At 42.5% G+C, this 23,679-nt stretch overlaps 1 protein-coding gene across 4 annotated transcripts in view; it reads right to left on the bottom strand.

Moving 5' to 3' along the window:
* LOC105934241 (plexin-B1) overlaps nt 1–23,679 on the bottom strand; it is a 101,493-nt gene that overhangs the window by 12,039 nt on the left and 65,775 nt on the right. For 3 of the 4 annotated variants that reach the window (XM_036152055.1, XM_036152081.1, XM_036152121.1), the window contains 23 exons: nt 23,390–23,498; nt 22,299–22,407; nt 21,210–21,980; nt 17,779–17,877; nt 16,428–16,550; nt 15,203–15,296; nt 14,932–15,101; nt 12,871–13,022; nt 12,684–12,789; nt 10,717–10,853; nt 10,411–10,584; nt 9,864–10,098; nt 9,539–9,781; nt 9,207–9,383; nt 8,096–8,244; nt 7,904–8,004; nt 7,601–7,818; nt 7,336–7,514; nt 7,187–7,253; nt 5,515–5,661; nt 2,806–2,980; nt 2,552–2,655; nt 765–849 (listed from right to left, as the gene is read on the bottom strand). In XM_036152055.1, the coding sequence (XP_036007948.1) occupies nt 765–849; nt 2,552–2,655; nt 2,806–2,980; nt 5,515–5,661; nt 7,187–7,253; nt 7,336–7,514; nt 7,601–7,818; nt 7,904–8,004; nt 8,096–8,244; nt 9,207–9,383; nt 9,539–9,781; nt 9,864–10,098; nt 10,411–10,584; nt 10,717–10,853; nt 12,684–12,789; nt 12,871–13,022; nt 14,932–15,101; nt 15,203–15,296; nt 16,428–16,550; nt 17,779–17,877; nt 21,210–21,980; nt 22,299–22,407; nt 23,390–23,498 (3,924 nt within the window). The remainder of the gene's footprint in view (nt 1–764; nt 850–2,551; nt 2,656–2,805; nt 2,981–5,514; nt 5,662–7,186; nt 7,254–7,335; nt 7,515–7,600; nt 7,819–7,903; nt 8,005–8,095; nt 8,245–9,206; nt 9,384–9,538; nt 9,782–9,863; nt 10,099–10,410; nt 10,585–10,716; nt 10,854–12,683; nt 12,790–12,870; nt 13,023–14,931; nt 15,102–15,202; nt 15,297–16,427; nt 16,551–17,778; nt 17,878–21,209; nt 21,981–22,298; nt 22,408–23,389; nt 23,499–23,679) is intronic. The other variant, XM_036152157.1, reaches the window with a different exon arrangement.

Here is a 23,679-nt window from a genome sequence, read left to right as displayed (position 1 = left end):
CCCAGAAAGGCTCAACAGTGACCCCCACTGGTCATTTTGGCCAAGTAAAGACAAGTCATCCCAAACAGCAGATCATATTGTGCAGAAATAAATAAAGGAATTTGCATATTCCTTTTTAAAATGCAGTGACTGCAAAAAGTAAAACAAGCAGCTGAGAGATTTTCATCTCATTATGTTAAATCGTTTAACATTTCCAAATTATAGTAGTGTGTACAGATAAAACAGAAAATTACTCCACCAATATCAAACATTCCATTCGTTTACAAGAGAAGTTTACATTAAAACATCTTATTTTTTATTTCTCTGTAGCCGAGGAAAACGTTAGGATGCAGTGTTCGCCCCTCTGGCAAAGAGACGCTCAGTGAGACGACTCCTGTAGTCCTCGACGGTCTGATGTCGCTCCGAGGAAAGGTTTCTCCATTTCTCACCCTCATGTTTGAGGCGTTTCCTGCACGTGTAGCCCGTTATTAATCACCCCCACAGGATCTCAATAAGATCTCAATCTGAGTTTTGACCCGGGTCCAGAATCGGGTCAAAGCCCTTCAGATTCTACAATGTTGTTCACACCCTGCATTATTTTTTAGCCATTTTAGTTGAGATGAAACATGTCGTAATTAATTTCTCACCTGAAATCTGTTTTCTATTACTTGAATTGCTCAATATTGTTAAAACTGATATTATATATCCACATTTCCAAATATTTTAGAAAAACATATAAGGTGTCTTAGCTGTTTGCTGTGTGTTCTTGAGTATGTGTGACTCACTTTCTCCAGGCATGTAATCGTGGCTGTCATGAAGGTGGTGCTTGTTGTTTCTGGGGACGAGGGCCACGGTCGCTCCATCAGGAACCTGCGTCAAACAGTGGCATTACAGCTGTAAAACACGCTTCCCATGCAGAGGCCAAACACTCACAGGGACAAACGGTGCAAAGGGCTACAAAAGCAGTCCTTCCCTTTGAACTGTTCCACATTTTGTCCCATTTCAACCACAAACCATAAAGTATTTTAACAGGAATACAACACCAAGCAATAGATCACAAAGAAGGAAATGAATACATATTTTTCAACATTATTTTTCTTTAATTTGTATTCTGCCCCCTTTACCCTGGTACCCCTGTATAAAGTCAAATGCCACTACCTGTGTGGAGAAATGTAGATAGAAAAGTAAAAAGTAGTAGAAAAGTAGCGTGGCACATCACCCTGAACACATCTTCCCCAGAATGAATGTGGTGGCGCTAGAATGATGTAGATTAGCAACTATGCTATAATCTGGCTCATTTACAATCTGTACAGGAGTATAAGATTGTTAATTAATGTGCACTGTCCTGGTTAAATAAATAAATCATGCTGTGGAGATGCCATCAATAGCTGAGACAGGGCAGCTGCAGACCTACATACAGGCCAGTTCTGAAAGGAAACCTGTCAGAAGCTGCGAGAGTTGGGAATGAGGCGGCTGTTCGACTTCTGGCAGGACAACAGCCCCAAACCTGCAGCCAGAGCGAATGGAATGGTTTAGATCAGACATGCAGCTCTTCTTCTGGTCCTGTGAAGGTCGCAGTGGCTTGGCCGATACTACAGTTTTCTCATTTTAACTGCAGTCTGTATTTCATTCTGAAAAGATTTTCACTACCGCCGGCCTTTCCCTTCCTTATTCAGCGAGGACGATTTACACACTTGGTTCAGCAGTTATCCAATATATCTTCTAGGGGGAGCAAAGTTAAAGCAGGAAGGTCCATTACTTCATAACACCTAGGTTAACTCTAATGACTTTCTAAGTCACTTTTAGGTATTGGTACAGCACACACGAATGCCCCCTACCCCACCACACGGAGGAAAAAATAACACAAATATTTCAGCCTTAACTACTCATCTACTGAGATCTACCCACTCATTTTTAAATAATTTGTCAGATGGAGTCATAATTAAAGTCCCAGTAAGGCTGGTTTGTAACTAATATTTTTTAAATACTTGGTGAATGAATAATTATTCCAATTGACCACCAGGGGGCACTGTCTACATGAACCTGGGGACATTCTGTGGCTTCAGCTGTTTTTATTGTCAGCTAATAAGCTAAGGAGTAATAAATCTTGATACAAAACTCTTAAAACTGTTTTGGTTCTTGTTTTAAAGCCATTTGAGTTATTAAAACTGTTTAAATTTAGATTTTGTTGTGCTGCTCTTTGCGATGTGCCTGGATTAGAGTCTGGCTCTTGGTGCTGAACTGGTTGGTCACCTCTGTTTTAGATCAAAGCATGTTTTTTTAAAGAGATCTAGGCAAAGTCCAGACCTAAATGTAACTATTTTTCAAAGAAAATGGGGGCTGAATATAAATGCACACCACACTTTTCAGATTTTTTTTCTTCTGCAAATGTTATTAAAACTATGTAGGCTTGTCCCTCCACTACCTTACTTTGTTGTATAGTTTATACATTAAATCTGATTGAAATACCATGTACGTTTGTGGTTATAATGTGAGAACATATGAAAACGAATTTCGAGGGGTACGGATACTTCTGCAGGGCACAGGAGGAAGATCAGAGAGCTGCTCGCACCTTGTAGTGCTGTAATGTGTTGAGGCGCTTCCAGGAGCCTTGCACCACTGAGGTCAGGTCCTCGTCTGACAGGATGAGGTGACCTGCAACCCCTGCCCGCCACTCTGTAGGGGAGAGATAAAGAGTCAGTCTTCTGCTGATGGCTGAACAAGTTGTCACTACAAGTCTGCACAAGTCAACCAGTTAGCCGGCACCACCGGTTAACAGTTGAATGTCCCTTTCAGACCCTCACTTTTAAACTCAGCTGCACTAACCAAGATGGAGTGAGTCGACGTGCGGCCGCTGTGAAAAGGACATTCCTTTCCAGGACTGCTCCAGAACTTTCTCCTTCACTTGGGTGATGGTGTCGCAGTCCAGGACCTTCGCCGGGACCGTCTGATTGGTGGCGCCTCCGCTGGCAGCTCCAGCCGGCATCGCAACATTCAGAGTCTGCACGGGGGCATGGGGAGGTTGTTAGAGACATTGTTCAGGCCAGGGGTTTGAGAGACGTTTCCCAGTAGGGCTGGGTATCATCTAGGATGAGCCGATTCGATACGATTCTCGATAATTCAGTTGACTCCAATTTCGCTATTTATTTATTTCAAATTAATGCTCAAAGTCATTCAATCAACAAAACCAGCCAAATATTATATTTATGTTCAATTTATTGAACACTGATATATTAACAGGAAAATAAAGTGCATTTGGTTCAATGCATTAAACGTGTCACAGAAAACCAAAATGTGCCCAAACGTCTGATTTAAAGGACAAAGGCGCTTCTAAAATCCTGACGGCCATTCTGCAAATTCGTGTCACTTGCACTTCCTCGCTGTGAACAGCAATGGCTCGCTTTAATAACGCCCCCTAGGGGTTGAGAGGTATATCGATATTGAGAGCCAGAATATCAATATTAAATCATTTTAAAAACATTGATATTAATCTTTGTATCGATTTTTATGCACAGCCCTATCTCTAAGTATCATTTTGAGGTTTATTGTTGCTAGCGCGTACTCTGGGAGCGGGCAGCCTTACATTACATTCAGGCAGTCTTGTAGACAGCTCAGGGGTCCGATCAGGTAGTGACACGGTATACGGTAATGCTCTCAATCTCCATTGAGTGGAGCGGCTTCGTTGCTAACCAAAGTCGTACTTACACATTTTAACAGATTTGTGAGCGCATTGCTCCACATAAAGTCGGTCAGTAAGCATAACGATAATCATATATAAGGTGCACCGGATTCTAAAACGCATCCATTTGTGAGAACATTTAAGAATTTTTAAGTGTTCCTTATAGTCCGAAAAATACGGTAATTTATTTATTTTATTTGATTTATTTTTTGTCATACACCAGCAAAAACGGAGCACCTACCTGAAGAGGAATATAAAGGAAACATGGATTTGAAATTACTTATAAAGCAACCTGTAGTGTGATGTAGTGTTGAATTGGACTCAGTCTCAGTCTGATGCGCGCTCACTCAGACTGGAAGGACGGCGTCTGCTAGCATCAATTTTCTCGTCACAGATATCGGTGCGGACTTTGACTGAGCCATAGTAAAACATGATCTAATCTGGAGCTTCATAATAAATTGCATCACATCATGTTTGCATTTGCAGAGTGTGCAATACCAAAGACTAAAATACCAACGGAGTCATGGATGCAATACCTGGTAGGTCTGGAAGCAGAGATAGATTAAAGCAAAGGGGGAGCATTCCATTTTTTCAAAGGGCACACTTTTTCAAAAAATGTTTTATATGCTTCCGGCTGAACAGCGGCTCTGTGGCCACACTTACAGTGCTGAGGAGAAAATGTATCTCAATAAAATCCCAAAATCTAAAAAAAAAAAAAAGCAATAGTGTAGTCAGTGTTGCCAGGTTGGGCAGGTTTCCACCCAAGTAGGCTTCTTTTGAACACATTGAGCAATAAAAAATAGCTTATGAGTGGGTTGTAAAAAAAAATAGGGAAACATTTCACAACATTTGGCAGGTTTTTTAGAAAGAAAACACTGCAAACAAACAAAAAAAAATAGTTGTCCTTGTGAGGCCAAAAGGTAAAATCTGCCACATTTTAATAAAATTCCATCTCCTTGAACTCATTTTATTGGCCAATTTATTTTTGAAATGTGTGGACTCTGTCAAACCTGACATCATCAATTCATTTTCTGTGGTTAATCAGGCGTATTGGTCAATGTTGTAAACACGGCAAGTGGGATTCAGTTCTGCTGATCAGCTTAAAAATGTTTCACGGCTCTGTGTTAAAGACTAATCTGTAGTGAGAGAAAGGAATTTTACATTAAGTTGGATAAACAACTCATGTAGGGAGGCTATTAATAAAAAAATCCAGTTGCTATAAAGTGATTGTTAAAGTGATCTTTTGAGTTATCTGGTTGCCTGATTGTACAGTTTGTGGGCAGCCTGTATGAATAATGTTTTTTTCTTTGCCTGAGTGCACGTGTGCGCAAATGGCAGGTTCTTTTTCGTGTGTTTAATAGTTCTACGCTTTTAACAAAGTCCAAGAGAGGTTGAGATTTAGTTTTTTAAATAAGGTTGGGAGGGTTTTACGTCATCTTGGGGCTGATCAGACCTGGCAACAATAGGTGTAGTGCTGTGTTCCTTCAAGTTACTCAAAAGTAAGGCATAAGCCTGTGTGATAAACACAAGCACTGATGTCAGGCTGAACACTGACTGAAGTAACCATTCATACTGGGAGAGGCAACTACTGCAGCTCAGGAGCACAAGGATCAGAACAAAGCAGGGTTTTCTTCTCCCTGCAGAAACCCGGGTTTAGTCTGCTTGGCTCAGTCACTGCTCGGTTCTGCTCCTTGCCACTTTTCTACAGAGGTCAGATTTATAGTGTGCACCACGAGCAATTAGAGAAAAAACTAAAAAAGTACAACAAACCACTTTATGAAGAAGGAGATAATAGCTTTTTCTTGTAAGCCCCCATGAAGAGAACCAATGTGAGTGACACTGGGACCCATCCTCACCAGCGTCCGGTACTCCACGTCCTCTCGTAGCAGCCGGTTGTCATTGAGAGTGTACTTGGCTTTTCCTGTCACGGCGTCCACGGGTCCCTTGTCCACCTGGTGTTTTATCGCTCTGAACAGCATGTAAAACGACTCCCCCGCTGATTCCTGGCGGAAAGCAGAGAGGATTTATTCACTCAGGAGCTCTTCCAGGACCAACTGTTCTCCGTCTCAGCGGCCAGGTCCGACTGTTTCCGCTTAATGACTAAATCTGGTTTACAACGGCCTCAGTGCAGGCGATCTTTGGAACCTGTTTACACCTTGTTTTATAGTAGATGACGCGTCATTAGAAAACACAGTACAATGGCTAAAAGAAAAACTGATGAATTAACCGGTCTGCACCCTGAATCTAAAAGGACAACCTGGGATAGACGGGAACTTCCTTCTGCACACATTACCTGGTTGGGCTTGACCCGGCTGAACACTATTTCCCAAGTCAAACCCTACCCCTACTTATTGGCATTTAATTAAAGTAGTTGTTAAAATATCCCTCTTTAAAATGAGACTTTAAGAAGCTGAAAGATCATTGGTCCTTTCTGTTTTCTAACATCCATGTGAATCAGACCTCATTGTATTGAATGAACAGCTGAGAGACACTGCATACCTCTTAAGAATAAAAATCTAAACAAATGTATATTATTGAATAATACATTTAAATTATTGTATTTAAACTTTAAACTTTTTTTTTTATTTTCCTGGTCATTATTTTTTGGGGGGGAGGAGCTTGTTAAGAGGGACTGAAAATAATATAAAACAAAGTAGATCATTATGCATTGAACTACATCATGTCATCATATTATAGTTTTGTCAGGGTGAAATATTTTAAGAAACTACATTTTTTGTCACGTTTGTGCTGATTAACAACAAACACTACTTGATCCCAAATATGCCGACGCTCCAGATCAAACATTCCAGTGTTTTTCCGTACCATTAAAAATATGGCAATGTTCCTTTAAAGCAGACCTAACCCTCACAGTGCAGTGAAAGTGTGGGGGATGGTCCAAAATTATATTCTTCTACTCTTGGAACCAAGAAGTTGATTAGTTCGCACATTTGCTTTGAGACACGGCGCTCCATCATTGTGGGAAAACGTCCGCATCGATCTGTAGATTTTGCCTGGACAGTTGTAAAAAGCGGCTCCTGGAGGACACATTGATGCCTCTCTGTCCATGGCAGTGTTCTCGGGCAGAACTGTAAACTGTGCCTTCATGCAGGACTTTCCTTTACTTCACACATAACGTTTCAGATGTCCGAATCATAATCAGAGAACTAACTTTGCCCCAGTCTTGGTGCCCATTGTCACAAGACGGTAGCTCAGAAGTCTCCTGCGTCACTGCCCGCCCAGATGCACTCTCACCAACACGCTTAAACAAGCTCTGCACCGGTGGCGACACTTCTGCGTTGCACGCTCCATCAGGACGCATGCCCGCTGCTTGTTAAGCCTGCTTCTCTACACTTGAATCACTCTTCCTAAAATTCTTGATGATCCCGAAAATATTCATTTGGCTAAATATGAGGGGAACCTTGATGGAATGTGAAGTCAGCTGTTTTTGATAAGGACTCTAAATTGTTGCCATATTGACAGATGTTTATATTCAATGGTTGTTGAGCCCCCAAATCCGGCAGTACATACCCTCAGAAAGGTGTAGAGGCAAATCGACATCCAGTTTGTCAGCAGCTTCTCCACCACTGATTCCGTTCTAGGGGGAGAAAGCAGAAAATACAAGCAGGTGAGGAAAAAAAAAAAAGATTTCTTGCTCCATTCTGTTAACGAGTTCTCACCTTCTCAGCATGAGTTTGGGATTTTTGGCCACGTACTGTTCGACCAGGTCGTTCAGCAGCGTTTTGAGGATATCGGTGAAGTACTCCAGTTTACCGTGCAGGGCCACGGTCAGCAGAGAGGCCACGTAGGCCCGGTCCCTGGGGGAAAATGTCCGCTGAACCTCAAGCGTGTGGATGAACTGCGGGGACAATGAGCGGGGCAGAAGATGAGACAACAGCTGCTGTGGGAGCATCGGCATTCGCAAAGCAGTCGTGAATGTTTTACTTTGGTGAGGAAGAGTTTGCTGTTGAGCAGGTTGGACAGCTGGACCAGGCCCTGCTCCACTGTCTGTCTCCGGCTCTCCGGGACGTCCAGATCTCGTCTCAGTGGCGACTCCTGGTGGCCCGGGAAGAAAATGCGCTCTGCGTAGGCCCGATAATCGAGGAAGGGAATCCCCGAGCCCACTAAATCGCTGGACATGTCCATCATCTCTGTCATCAGGTCTGCAAAACGCATAAGGAACTCAGCTGGTTTTCTAGCTTTACTCCTGGTGACTGAGCGTAAGCTGGCTGGAGGAAGTGACGGTACCTGTGAACTCCTTCTTACAGCGGTCCCTGACACTGGTCTCCAGGTTTTCCAGCTGGATCTGGACCTTCTTATAGTCTCTCATGGCCTGTTTGCTCTTTCTCCTGGTCAAGACAGCCACAGTGCACAGATCACATTCCGGTGAGGACATGCGGCAGGTCTGATGTAATCAAAGCAGCGTGTTTTCAGGTTTACCTGTAGATGAGCACTATGATGAGCACAATGAGAGCCACAATGGAGGCTCCCACGCCCACTCCCACCTGAGCCTCCAGAGGGAAGGTAGACTGTGCCTGGATGTCGTACTGCACTCTGCCCAGGGAGAAGTTCAGGTTTCCCATTTTCACCTGAAAGCAACATTCACACATACATGTTACTCTCTGGTTTGTCTAAAAATACTCATCATGTCAACATGATTCTCATAGTAAAATGAATCTCAGGTTTTGTTCCTTCTTGCAGTGGATCGCTTAAACTTCAGTGTATGTTATTGTGATTTTGTGTGAGCTGACACAATTTTGTGAAGTGAATATTACAGAGTGAAAAGGAAACGGTTTTAAATACGGAAAATTTTAAAGTGCGGCATGCATTCTCTGTCTCAAGTCTTTGTCAGACTCTATAAGGTTTTCTTCCAGGATCGCCTTGTATTTAGCTCCACTCATCTAACCTTCAACTGAGCATTTTCCTGTTAACCCTAAACTGAAGGATCTCCGTGGAAAAATGAGTGTCACCATGTTTTCCAGACCTGTCTGCTGTGTTCCTTGGTCTTTAAGTTGCTCTTTGCTCACCAAAGGAGTAAATGGATCTGAATATGGGTTGTTATCAAAAATAGGAAAACCATCCAGCATTTTCTTTCCCTTTAACATTTACACACCATTTGTGTTGTTCTCTTACATTAAATCCCATAAAACAATGTGACATTCACAGTTGTCATAAAGAGTCTTCTCTTTGCTACAGGACACTCTTAAATATGTTAGACACAATCTTTTCAAAGATACCCTCACTTAAGTAAAACTATTACAATGATGCTTTTAAAATAATACGGTTAATCTTAATACAGTAAAAATGGATTATCTCATATTCGACATTTATTGTCATTGTGTCGGCCATGTTTAACAGGCTAAATTATAAATTGCTCTGTTATAGAAGCCTCAGTGCATCAGAATGAATTATGAGTTTTAAAAAGGAGATGCGGAGAAGACTTCAGTTTTTAGAGAAATCTTAAAGAGAAGAGGGAAAGCAAATTCCATCTTTGCAAACACTCTGAAGTATATGTGGTTCTCGCCCTCAGCTCTCTCTCTGTCTCACTCACAGTGAACTCAGGCAGACTCTCCATGCCGTCCTGGTTCCTATTGGCTGGGATGGAGGGCTGCTGGGCCGGCGGCTCACAGTACAGGTGGTTGTGTGTCAGGGTCTTCACCACACACAAGCCCCCTCCTATCCTGGCCACCACCTCCTGCTTGTACATGGCGAGATCCAGGTTCTCTCCCTAAACAAGGGGGAAGGGAAGAACTCTATTTACATTGATGCTTTGAATAGCGTTGCAGCAACTGAATCATGTCAGGAAAACTTTGTTAGTGGAACTTAGCTGGAAAAAAAAAAAAAAAAAAGATGTTCTAAGACCAGAAGGTGAGCGGAACTCGCCTCGACGGAGATGATGCTGCCGGGCTTGTGGTGGTACGGCTTGCTCGGGTCGTTCCTGTTCAACACGAACAGCCTGGGGTTGGGCTCGTAGCTGAAGGCCTCACCGCCCACAGCGCCGAAGTCGAAATGGAGGCTGTCCAGAAGGAAGTGAACTTTGACCCTGGCCCCTTTGGCCTCTGAACCCACAGCAGGAGTCGGACACAAGATGAGAGTGGAGTTGTGCACCGTGCAGCGGGATTCATACTGAAGGGGAGAAAAAAGGGAGCTTTAGAGCTCGCATGCGAACGCACGTCAAGGCGAAGGCAGAAAATGCAGCTGGACGCACTTGTTTCACGTGGCAGAGCGTTCCCTCCGGGCAGTGTGCCTCTGGAACAATCCTCCTCCACCTCCTCAGCGGACCCCGGTGGATCTGTCCTCTGTTAGGGTGGTCTTTAACCTTCTTCCCGACGCTCCGTCTCCGTCTGGGAGGTAGAGCGTCAGGCGGACTGAGGGTCACTCTCATTTTTGGCTCCTGGACCACATCCAGGTTGTGGCCGTCGACTTTGATGATCCTCCCTCCACTGCGGGGCCACAAGTCGTCATCATCAGTCTTCATATTTAGACTCATACATTTAAAATTTAAAGTTCGCTAAAGACCTGCAGTTTGGGTTCACCGAAACAAACCGGCAGATCTTTTTAAAGCAGCTACACTGTATCGACGACTAGATTTTACTCCTATTTACAGTTGATTTATTTCCCTACAACCGGTAAATAAAACTAAAATAGTCAATAAGGTGTTAAAAAAAAGGCTGATTGTAAGAAACCTTTTGTCATTTGCTTTCTGGGCGATATGAAACAGACAGATCCCGTCTAGCAGTAGCCGAACACAGTACCTGAGGAAGCTTTTGGACGGCGCCGCCTTTGTGATGTTGGGGTTAGGCGTGTAGTGATACATCAGGCCCTGCAGATGGCGCTCTGCCCCACCAAACCGGACCATGATGCTGTGCTCCCCTGTTCGGTTGCTGCCTCTGGTCAGACACTTGATGTGCTCCTCCTGGATGTCGAGCCTTGAACATGAATGTTTTTTTTTTTTTTTTCATCTTTCATCTCCACAGAATCACACACAAACCAAATACACTGATCGTCTGCAAGAATAAAAAAGTGATTTTTTTCTTAAAATGCCTCTTGGGGACCCTTACACCATGCAGGGCACTCCTCCGATCAGAACCCCGACCTCTCTCGGATGCCCCGTCCTCAGTCTCTGACCTTTGATGGTGAGGGCCGAGCCCCCAGCTTTGGGCCCTCTTAAAGGAAAAATGCTCCTGAGGACAGGATTCTGGAGATGCAGGCAGGAACGGAGGGGCAGACGCACAGCGCAGGACGGAAAGATGAAAAGGCAGAAAAAGGGAGGGGAAAAAATTAAATCAATACGCCTGTACCAAGCATGTGATTTATTGGGGAGATAAAACAGAACACCAGGGAATTGTGGGAGGCACGTGACGGTTGCCTCACAGCCATGTAATTTATTAATTAAGCTCCTTGTCATTGGGGTGGTTTCATTAAGGTTGTTGTGAAGGATCCGAGTGTTTTTACGACTATGTAAATAAGCAGACAAGTTGTTCCTCTTGTATTGCAGCGCTTCGCTTTTCACCAGGCACTAATTAAGAAGAGCCACAGGGGGAGCTGCTTTTCCCCTGATTGGAGGGTTATCTTAAAAGCTTTTTTTTTTTCTTTCATGCATGGAAAACGTCTCAATGCTCGCATTAAGTCCCCGCCACATCGCACTTGTACCACATTCCTCAAATGAGGCATTTCTGGCAGTTTTTTTTTTTTTTTTTTCATGAAAACACCAAAGAGTCTAAAGGATTAGAGAGAGAACTTTTCTCCCTTTTCTCAAGGGATTGCTATATATAGTATGTATCTATAGACACAATCCCATGTTTGCATTCTTAAAGATGTGTTATGTTTTTGCTTTTTTTTTGCTCACTAAAATGCTTCAGATAATCAAACAAATGGTAAAATCAGACAAAGGTAAGCAAAGTAAACTAAAAACTAAAATATTTCAAATCGATTAAGGTAAAAAGTTATCTAAAGTAACGTGGTCCTATAACGTCTCACTGGCAGTTATTGCAAACGCCTGACAGCAGTGGCTGCAACAGAGGCAGACAGACAGCTTTTGCCCAAATAAATGAAATGCTTATTTGAAAACTGCATTTTGTTGTGACTCAGACGATCTTTGTCTGTTATTAATGTGTGCCGGATGATTTAAGACATAAAAGCGTGACAGAAAGCTAAAACAGACTAAAGCTGTAAGTGGGCCAGAACTTTTCGGTGACATTCTATAAGCCCAGCTGGTGATCTTGAACATAATAGTTGACAAGTGTCCTACTTGTGTTTCCATCAATACGTTCATATTAAATAAATTAGGATATGCGTTCTGATAAGGCAGGTTTGTTAGACTAAAGGTGTCTTCTGAAAATAACCTTTAAACAGGTATTAAACATACTTATTAAATCCATATTTCTGCAATAAAAATCTTTTTTCCCCACTTAGATTGAATCCTCCGTTCCATTTGTCCTCGGTAGTTGGAAATTTCAACTAGAAAGGTCCCTACAGCCAGACTTAAGAGTTGGGAAGTTGGTGCAGCAGGATCTTTCCCGACTTCTGCGTTCATGATGCCTGCTATTTGCAGCAACATTGAGTAAAACCTCATCAGGTGACTGTTTTTAGCAGTTATCTATTCTTTATGTAACATTTAGTCAGTCATACACAAACTGCTTTACAGTGTTCAAAAGACAGGCAGTTTCACCGCTGTTTATATGCGCAAAATACCGCGTATACCGTTGTCATTGTTATCGTTTTCACAACAGTGGCCATAGTGGTTGAACCAGCACTGAAGAATCGTCCCCTGTTGTTGTTTAATGTTTTATGTTCAGTTGAACAGTTCATCAACTGAAAAATCATCACAATTAATCCTTATAATTAATAATCATAAAAAAGCTATAAATATGTTTTACTAAGCAAATTCAGTTGTTCTAATTTATCAAACGGGTCTGTATACTAACTAAAAAGTGGAGAACCCAGTACACTTCCTTGAGATATGCCAATGTTAATATCAAACATTCCTGAAACGGTGTCATCTGTATGGAGTCATGACGGTACTGACCTGAAAACTGAATATCTGAGCTGACCGCCCATGTCCTCCTCCTCTTACTCTGACCGAGGCATGGCCTTCCTTCTCCACTTCGCTGGCTTTAGTCTCACACACTATCCTACAATATACAATCAGAGGTGTTACTAGGAGAAAGGACGGCTACAGCGCGCGTGCATGCCGAGCTGCGCTAACGACTTGCCTCGAGGAGACTTCGTATCTGCTGTGGATGACGCTGCACGAGACTCCGGCCACCGTGACGGAGCTATCGATGTCTTCAGCCCTCTGACCAAGATTAGAGCCGGAAATGGTTACGACTGTGCCTCCCTCGATTGGACCGGATTCCGGGACCAGCTAAAAACACAGGAAAACCTGAATGTTATGGGTGATCATAACGAACACTAAACCAGTAAGAGAACAAAGCTGTTAGCTCTTTTTTTAATTAATCTATTACTAAAATGTTCTAACTGGTCCGGCATATGTGGCACATCTATCACACTGAAAATAAACGACTGATCATCACTTTTAGTGGAAAACACCAATACAGAACTGGAGAGATAAGTACAGATATTAAGTGCTGTTATTTCAATATTAATATTTGAAGCAATTTATTACTTTTTTTCCAAAAGATTCCAGAAGAGAAAAAAATAAAAAATAAAATCACTGCAAACTCTTCTGTTTGTTTCAGATCTTAAATTACTCCCTAAGCTGTTATAAAAACAACTTTTATAAGCGTGATAAAAGTGGATGATTCCAGAACAGAAAACCTTCTAAGAAAACTACATTTGCCCCATCGTCTTCCCTGTTATTCTTCAGTTTGTCCTGCTGCTACATTTTCCCAGGACTGCCACAAACCGTGTTTCCTCCAGCAGGTCCATCATGTCCAAACTCGAATTCTAATCTTTAAACTCATCTTCATTGCAAATGAAGGAGGTATGAAGACAGTTTGAAATGGATTCTCTGCTTTGAAATGTGAAATTTACGTCATTCCTGTATTTTACCTAAAATAATCTGCTTTATAGCAGTAGCATCATCTCACACTGATTTTTTTTTATCTGATATTCAATTTGAGTACATATATTCAATGGGTAGAAATATTCAAAGTTAAGAAAAGAATCACCATAATCAAAATCCTATGCTAATAGTTAAAAGTAGTGTCTGTGACTTTTCTGGAAACGTAAGCAAGAAACACCCAAGCTCCCTTTTGAATAACTGAGCATGGTTTGCATTTTGCGACTCTCAGCCATGTTCAAAGTAAATGGTGTGAGCAGCGGAGCTACAATGAATGGCTAACAATGACGCTAACCGCTAAGCTAACAGGTGAATTTTGTGACCGCAGAACTATTATTGTGCTGATTTGTTCATATTTTTTTGGATCACTATTCTGCTGAAAGATCAAATGACAACCTATTTTTAGTTTTACTAGTCCAGTCTTTGTTAATATCCTTGTATTGCATTGACAACCATTCACTCTAACAAGGTTCCCAGGACCTTTGGAAGAAAAACAGGCCCACATCATCACAGACCGCTGGCCTTGCTTAACAGTGGAAAAGATGTGCTTTCCACATATTCATCCTCTGTTTTTGTAAGTTAACTTTCAATCTCACCTGTCCAAAGCACACAGTGGTCTTTCAGCAAACTCCACGTTTATATCTGTGATAGTAGGAACACTAAGACTAAAGATCATTTCTCCTGACATCACTACCAAACAACTTGTTGGCATTTAGACAGATGTTATGGAGCCTTTGCGAGCCCAACATGCCACTCTCTGCTGCAGTTCCCAGTGGACTTCAAATGGAGGCGAGCTTAACTCCAGTCCTGGTCCAGGATTGCCCGTCACGGCTACAGAGCTTTGAAACTTTTTGATATTTCCTTCAACTGGTGATATGGAAGTTTAAAGGCGAGTATCTTTTCTTTCTTTTAAACACTTTCTCAAAGTCAACACCCATTGACTAAACTGTAATGACATGTTTTCTTGTCTTTCCTATTGTGACGGATTCATTTTCAAGGCTGTTTCCACAACTTTCCGTGGAGTGTCCATAAGAGTGGAGGGAACCGATGTACTCAATGTACTGTGCATGTTCCTCTTCAGACATCTTTAATGATTATATCGCGAACATTGAGTTCCCGTTTTACGTCAGCGTTATGTGCCGTTGTGCCTGATTCATAGCACACATCCCACAGCCTTTATAGTGTAATATTTAATCCCCTTAAAGTAAAGAAATACATAAATTGGGCCCAAAAGGAGGTCAAACGTTCTTACAGAGTCAATGACAGGAGCAGGACATGTGTGCTTGATCTCGTCGACGCAGGAGTCTCGATACACACAGCTGGAGCTGGCAGCTCCACCGCACCAGACACAGCCGTACTTCGGGTCAGCCGTTCGACAGCGGCTGCAGTCGGATCGCCCCACTGAGCAGTTGAACAGGGTCACTGAGGCAAAAGGCGATGAAGGAAGAGGAAAGGAGAGGATCTTTGCTCAGAAACTAAACAAAAAAATGTCAGTAAGATAGTGACACATCTTTGACACACACCATGCAGATCCTCAGCGCTGTCAATGAGGAAGTTGTTTTTTCTCCTCACGTTGATCGTTGCTGAGTATTCCTCCATCAATAGGGAATAAACATACTGCAACAGAAACAGGGTCTGGGGTCATTCACATATTCACCACCTATTGTTGAAACTGCAGGAAAAACCAGCCTGGATGTGTAAACGTTCCCTTATGTGTGCCAGGTGGTGGTAAAATGCCCAAGTAAAAAAATTTTTACAAATAATGTTATCCTTAAAAAACTGACTATCCTTAAAAGCCAGGCCTGGTCCAAGAAATCCCCCAGCTGAAATGAAGGTAACAGATTCTGCCAGAGTGACGTGTAAAATACCCAAGAAGCATTGTGCCAGAAGCTTGTGCAGGCTACAAAAGATCATACTGGAACTTGGAAAGGGGCATTTAAAATGGTCAGTGTCACTCTCTAGGTTTTAGAAATCTTAAAACTATGTAGTAAACACATCAGAACAAGCTTTTCTATCCAAAAAACTTTACTAGTACAAACAGAAGCTTTGGGACTTGCACCCCTGATAGGAAGGCACCTCCATTTACAGATAACCAGAGAGTGGCTGTTGCTTGTTTGACTAAAAAGACCTTTCTAAGAGTAATAAGTCAAATGGGTGTGTGGCTCTATGTAGATCTACTCCTAATTGTCATTTGAGCTAGAAACCCTTTATACCTTCCTCTTGCCTGTCAATGTGTTATACGCTGAAACTCTGTTTGATTTCCCAGATACAACATCATCACTCCTCGGCAAACTCCGGCTTAAGATTTCTTGCCAATTTTCTGCTCGATTTGCTTCACTGTTTTTAAGACATCACAATAAATTTAGAAATAGACCGAACAGAACTGGAAAGACAAACTGACAAATTTTAACTAAATATTTTGGTTATGCGTGTTAAATAAAATCCCCAACAAAGTTGTGTTCTTGATTGTTGTTTCTAAAAACCATTGAAGTTGGACGTTGTATAACCAGTCCAGGTCCAATAAACTATCTAAAGCCCCAAATTTATTTGACATTCATTAACATCTGTGGAGTTAAACCTCTGACTGGAACTGTATTTAAATGATGGTTCATTAGGAAATGTTATTCCATTTTATTCTTGTACATTTACTAAAATAACACCTGCTTAGACATCGAAGCAGACGTTAAATATCTAATAATCACGTCGACTCATTATTATTCAAATACCTAGGCAGGGATTGTTACTGACCTGGTGTGGTTGACAGGTGATAAAGAAGACTGATGGTTGACCAGCATCTGGCTCTACGGAGGCCTCAACAACTACCGACTGATTCTCCACGTCCAGCACACACTCATACTCCAACCCTTCGTCCTGGAACACGTTTCAACACAAAGGGAGCAAAAAGGAAGAGGAGACAAACCCCTCTTTGCTTCATAACTCCAATACTAAGGACATACCAGATACTTTCCCCTTGTCTACAGTGGATGGAAATATAATGTGCTGCAACATTAAGGGAAAAGATCTACAACAGATATATATATATATTAGTGATGGGTCGATGAGGCGTCATGAAACGTTTTGGCACATTGCAACTCTGTGCCGATACTGTGCCGATACTGTGTCACTGAATACTGACACCTGCTGGACCTTAAAAATCACTACAGGCAACCTGGTTGACAGAGTTAACTGACACTGATTTGATGACCAAGCATACACAATACAATTTAAATCATTGTATGTTGCATTGTATTATTTTATATTTTCATTTGAATTAAACATATATTTGTTTTTGTTTTTTGATACAGTCAAAAACTAATGTGAAGGAGGATGCTTGTGGACTGGCTTTTTTATTTTTTTACAAATGGTTGATCGGGCGCTGTGTTTAGTTACCTGACTGATATCATCTGTTCTGAAATCGGACATGCTGAGTATGACAAAGGGAGGAAGAACTACTCAGAGTAGCAACTTTCTACTCAGTGTAGATCAGCCGTTTTTTTTTCTGAAACGACGCTCAGAAGTAGAACAAAGACGCACAGCGCAACCCGCCCAACCAAAAAAGCGTTGCAGAACCCATCCATCAGTGGTGCGCTCCGATCAGCACCTGGCGCTCACAGAGCGAGACTGTGGTACAACACCATCACACCAGAGTTGCAAAATAGTTAAAAAATTAACCATTATTAACTGTTATTTTGTTTACAGTTCAGCTTGGATTTTATTTACTGCGCAGCATAGCTCTGCTGTGCGCGCTACTGTGCGCGAATGCACACGCGTGCAGCTTAGAGGGAACAGAAACAGTTTGGCGCGTCAGTCAGTTCGAAACAGGTGCTGTATTGGTCACGTGACCGAAACAGTTCCTGTATCGGTCACGTGACTTTTCCGTAGCAATACACACATCGACACGGGTTTCGCTCTATGAGACCGACACATGCGCCGACGCATCGGTGTTGCCGGACCCATCACTAATATATATATATATATATATATATATATATATATATATATATATATATATATATATATATATATATATATATATATATATATATATATATTTATATATATATATTTATTTTTTTCTTTAATTTTTATGTCTTTTTACCTGAAACAGGTGTAGGTGTTGGCCCACCAACGTGATCTTCCTCTCCACGTTGACAGGGAGCAGAGAAGAATCCTGAACCCTCTCCACACATGGGCATTCCTGGTCACACATGGGAGAACATTACGCGACGTCCCGTTCAACATGTGCCGGCATGAGTTCCACGTGAACCACTGACAGTTTCTTTTACAATAAAGAACAGTTGGAAGTGAATTTTTTTTCCCCTCTCCCTCAGACCGTGAAAACAGCCACGATCTGCTTATCTGATCAATTCTGCCGATAATGTAAAACATCCACATCCTCCACACTGTACAAAAAGGGCGAATTGTGTTGCCAACAAAAAATATATAAAAAAAAAAAAAATCATGCTATCACTGTATTTTTGTAAAAAATAAAATGTAAACAAGAACAACGCAGGGACGGGAGTAAAACATATGACCAGAGATATGCATGTGGAAGGAAATGCTGAGTTAGCTTAACATTACTACCTGCCTGTGCAACTAAATGAGGTGACCAGAAACGATACGGAGAGAGCGGTTGAGTCAATAAAAGCTGTCAGGTTAATGCTTTAAATTACTGTGCTGCATCCACACATTTGAAATTGCATTGATTTCTCGCCAGTCGGTGCTGGATTTATAAAGCGGCGAGCCTTTAAAGAAACCTGCGAGTGGAGTGCAGTGAACACCGTGGAGCCTAATATTAACGCTTTCACCCTACTAAGTTAATAAAGTCTAATAAATTAATAGTTTAGGATATTTTCGGGGGGGGAATCGGTGAAGTACCAAGCTTTTTTCTGTCAGCTAACAGGTTAGCATAAAGACTGGAAGAAAGGAAGACAACCAGCATTGCTCTCTGTTGAAGAGCTTGTTCAGGTTTTGACCTGGAGGCCTGAAACAGCGCCCGATGTTGCTGGTAGAGGGATGTTGGTGTGATTGCAAAAGAGCCAGTTTCCGAAAAAATTCCAGCATTTATGCTAAGCTAACAGGCACACGCGCTACACACGGAATTTGTCGCGCAAAAAAACCCCGAAAAAAACAAATGGGCTGCAGATGATGTGTTCACAGCACTGTCCATTCAGAAATCAGTGTAAACCCCACCTTCTGCGGAGCTGTTTGGGTGGATTTCACAGCTCTGGCCGTCAGTAATTATTCCTGCTGCAGTTGGTGTTAACAGAGGAGCAGGACATTTGGGGTCTGTTTCATTTGATCCATTCATGTGGATCTATATAGAAACAAAATGTTTTCCCAGAATAAAGCAGACAGCTGGAATGGACTCAGGAAGGTGGAGCTTTGGTTGCAGGAGACAGATGAGCGACGATCAGAACAAATAGTATTTTCATCAGAAATCTGCAAACTTGTTTACTTGTTGAGACGGTGCGATGCTGAGCGTATGTGTTGTGATTGGGGGATTAAACAGACGTGATTCTCCTCATATTAGGCAGTCTTGGTATATAGAAACCATAACAGAACAGTTGTTTGTTTTAACCAACTAACTGAACAACTCTTTCACTTATTAACAAAAGTAAAACATTTATGCCCAGTCGGTTAAAAATGAGACGGAGTTGACTTAATCTGCTCTTCCTGCGTCAGTCTTGGTGCAGGGTGGAAACGTCATGCCTCTCCATGCCTGGCCTGTCAGTTTAGATAGAGAACCATGTCTTGTTAGGCTTGCAAGACATGGCTCTCCGTTTTGTGATAATGGACTGAAGAGTGCTCTGTGAGATGCTAGAGGCTTGTGATGTTGTTATATAACCTAAGCGTGCATAAAACTCCTCCTCAGCTTTCTCCCCGACATGTCTGCTGTGTTCCTTGGTCTCCATGATGCCGTTTGTGCACCGATTCATTCATTCATTTACGCCACGCTGGATTTAATTTAGTAATAAGGGGACAATGTTAAACGGACAAATCAGTGCAAGAGACAAGAACATTAGAGCAGGGAATTGTCTGAAAACTGCATTTACACTCAAACATGATTTTTTCAGCTGATCAAAAGTTTAAGACCATAGTCTTTAAAAGCCAAAAGCTGTGCAAACATCTGGATTCCATGTCATTTTCTGTGAAGTCTTTACACTGTCAAGACCTCCTGATGGCAAAAGCAAAAAAGCTCACTGACTTTGAACGTGGTAGGATTGTTGAGCTGCATAAGCAAAGCCTCTCACAACGTGCCATCGCTGCTGAGGTTGGACGCAGTAAGACAGTCATTTTGCATTTTTTAAATGATCCTGAGGGTTATGGAACAAAAAAGTCAAGTGGTAGACCCCAAAAAATTTCACCAGCTCTGAGCCGCAGGATCCGATTGGCTGTCCGTCAAGACACGGGACGATCCTCTACCCAAATTAAGGCCATTACTGGTGCTGACTGCAGCCCAATAACCATCAGACGGCATCTGCGAGAGAAGGGCTTCAGAAACAAAAAACGTCTTCAAAGGCCACGTCTTCTTCAACGCCACAGAATTGCCCGTTTGGACTTTGCAAGGATGCACCAAACATGGGACATTGAAAGGTGGAAGAAAGTTGTCTTCTCTGATGAGAAAAAATTTAACCTTGATGGTCCTGATGGCTTCCAACGTTACTGGCATGACAGGGAGATCCCACCTGAGATGTTTTCTACACGGCACAGTGGTGGGGGCGCCATCATGATTTGGGGTGCGTTTTCCTTCAATGGAGCAATGGAGCTTCAGGTTGTGCAGGAGCGTCAAACAGCAGCTGGCTATGTGGAGATGTTGCAGCGGGCATCCCTCATGACTGAGGGCCCTCGTCTGTGTGGTAATGATTGGGTTTTTCAACAGGACAATGCTGCAGTTCACAATGCCCGCCTGACAAAGGAGTTCTTCCAAGAGAATAACATCACTCTTTTGGACCATCCTGCATGTTCCCCGGATCTAAACCCAATTGAGAACATTTGGGGATGGATGGCAAGGGAAGTTTACAAAAATGGACATCAGTTCCAGACAATGGATGCCCTTCGTGAAGCCATCTTCAACACTTGGAGCAACGTTCCCACTAGCCTCCTGGAAACACTGGCATCGAGCATGCCTAAACGATTGTTTGAAGTCATCAACAAGAATGGTGGAGCTACTCATTACTGAGTCCTTTTTTTTGACATTTTGATTTCTGTTTTGGGGGGTTTTCGGGTCAAAATGCAAATTCTTGCAATTTTTTTGACTGGTCTTAAGATTTTGATCAGGAGTGTATATGCACTATACTTTTCTGATTTTCTTTTAAAAAGGAAAAAGAAAACCACAAAACCAAATATTTGATCATGAAGCGATACAGTGAAGCTTGTTTTTGTATTCTGACACACTCGGAAAACCTTACAGTGGTGTGAGCACTCCCGATGCGGACCGTAAGAACGTGTCATTAATCTTTTTTTTTTTGGTTGTACAAAGCAGAGCGATTTTCCGCACCCTGCTCCCAATGTGGCCTCTGAACTCACCAGAGTAAAAGACTCAGAAGAAGAATCAGACTGGAGGTATGTTGGAGATTCAGAGCTGACGTCAACAAACGTTTCTGGCGATTGTGTCGAGGTGAACGAACGGGCGACAGATGGCGTCGTTTCAAGGTCCGTCTCCGTGTCTTCCTCTGGCCTGTCCCCGCCGCTAAGCCCCGGAGGTGAGACATTCTCCTCAGAAGTGGCCAGAGGAATGGCCTCCTCTTCCTCACTGATAGAGGGGTCTATTAAAGGGGCCACTTCACTGGAAGTAGTAGAGCTTATCGTGGGAGAAGAACCCACGGCTTCACCAGAAGGGTCTAAAATCCTCAGGAGAGCGTCTGTGTAGCCACTGGTGCTGCTCGGGAATGCCGTGGGCCTCATTTCATCCGTGACATTTAAGGTGTCCCGGTCTTCTAAAGAGCCACTTAGAGAACCGACAGCTTCTTTTGTGACTCCCTTTGTGTTGAAGAGGGCCCCGTCCGCGGTGGAGACGTCGGTGCGAGCGGTGCTGGCCTGGGTGGGGAGCCTGACGAAGGGGGACGTTGTGGAGCGGGGAGCTGGCGTGCTGGATTCAGCACTAGGCCCGGTGCGGGGGGGTTCTGTGATGGCTGCTGAGGAGACAGCTGCTGTGGTGGTGGCGGCAGATGTCTCTGTGGGTGGCAACTGTGTTGTTGCAGCGGTTGTCGCTGTTGTTGTTGGAGCGGTGAGAACAGAAGGAGGTGATGGAGTGGTATTTCTGGTTGGCAGTGGGATGCTGGGTGTTTGTGGTGTGAACTTGATGAGGGTAAACAAGCGAGGAGGGGGAGAGAGAAAGAAAAAGCAGGCGTGGTGGGGGGTGGGGGGTGGAGACAAAATTAGGATGAAATGAACGGGATATGTAGAAACATAACAGAATTTTCAAATAATATGGAAAAATTGGTTCATGGTTTAAATTAAAAGGACATAAAGAAGAAAATGTAACCAAATCAAGACAGACAGTAAATGCTGAGTGTGGGAAACTCCAGAGGATGAACCAACCGCTTTTAGTCGTGGCGTCCTCCAATGAGCTGCAACTGAAAAGTTTCTCAAAGAACCTGAGCTTAGATGACTCACATGTTGGTTGTGGATGGTGACTCCTTGGCCGCAGGTCAGCTTATGTGTGCAGACATGCTCATGGATACACCAGTTACACCCCCAGCGGCTGCTGACACACCCTTGGCATCTTGCCGGAAAGTGGGGAGAAAGACAAAGGATTAGGATGAAAATATCAATGTTTGGAAAAAAAAAGGTATAAAGAATAATCAGAAAACAGCACAAATCAAAACTTACTTATTGTTAATATCCTCTTAACACAATTTCTTTTAAATAGCATTTATCATTAAGTTGTAGAGTAGCGATACACTGATATGAATTCTGTGGCATATTTCTAATCATTGGTTTTTGTAAACATCAGACCTCCCAATATGGCTTTCCCCTGATTCTACTTTCTTTTTTACTATAAGGAATATCAAGAACGGAATGCAAAATATTGTTTTCAAGTCTTCCAGTCACAAGTGGTGGTTGATAATTTTTTTTTCAAGGAGAAGAGGCTACATCAGAATGTGTGACAGGGAGAAGCCGCGGTGAAAATGGATTTTATTACTACTTTAAAACAAAAGACAAACTGAGACAACATTCTTCAACATCCTATGTTAGTTATTAGCAGGGTTAGTTAGCATGTGTCCCCTGGAGAATGTAGATTTTTATCTGAAGTCAGAGATTTCCAAAAGAGCTGCCAACATTTCTAAGTACAGCACGTTTCAGGACAGACAGAGGTTGAAAGCTTCAAAGGAAAAGAAGGAGCGACTTTTCTGTACTTTATTCAGCCTTCCTGTTATCTGTTGAAAGCCTGGTTTCCTTGTAGCCTAACTGAGCCACAGACATGTCACAGAAAATACTGTTTTCTTTGAAATATCGTCTCACATATCTGTCTCATTAAAACACCTTGCTGATACTAAAAAGAAGTCCCTTCGTGGTGTAGTGGGTAAGTCTACGTCTTTATCAAGAAAGGTAATTAGTTGAAAAAACTACAAGTTTACAAGTTTCCAATAGGCAGGTTGCTGGTCAAAGCCGATCAGCCAGAAAAATCAGCCGGTTATGGTCAACGGGAGATTTTTCACTGCATCTCTGTTTCATGCTTTTCCCAGGATGACGTGTTTACTCACGGTCTGCGCCCAGAAAGCTCCTGCACCAGGCTGCAGTTGTAGAAGGTGAATTCTGTCTCAGCTACAGTCACGTTAATGAAACGCAGAGCCAAGGTCACAGTCACAAACTCTGCAACACAATAAAGCAAAAATGATGGATTTCAAATAAAACAGGTCAATCAATATTGGCAGCATTCGTTGTAATCCTTAAGTCTGATTTCTAAAGACACACAGCGGCTTTTAAGTACATGGAATATTCCAGGGAGGCAGCAGATTTCCTTGTGCGCGCTTCAGACATCGCTCATACCTTT

This window comes from Fundulus heteroclitus, chromosome 1, assembly GCF_011125445.2.
Source record: "Fundulus heteroclitus isolate FHET01 chromosome 1, MU-UCD_Fhet_4.1, whole genome shotgun sequence".
Classification (NCBI taxonomy): domain Eukaryota; kingdom Metazoa; phylum Chordata; class Actinopteri; order Cyprinodontiformes; family Fundulidae; genus Fundulus; species Fundulus heteroclitus.
This window is presented reverse-complemented; position numbering and strand designations above follow the sequence as displayed.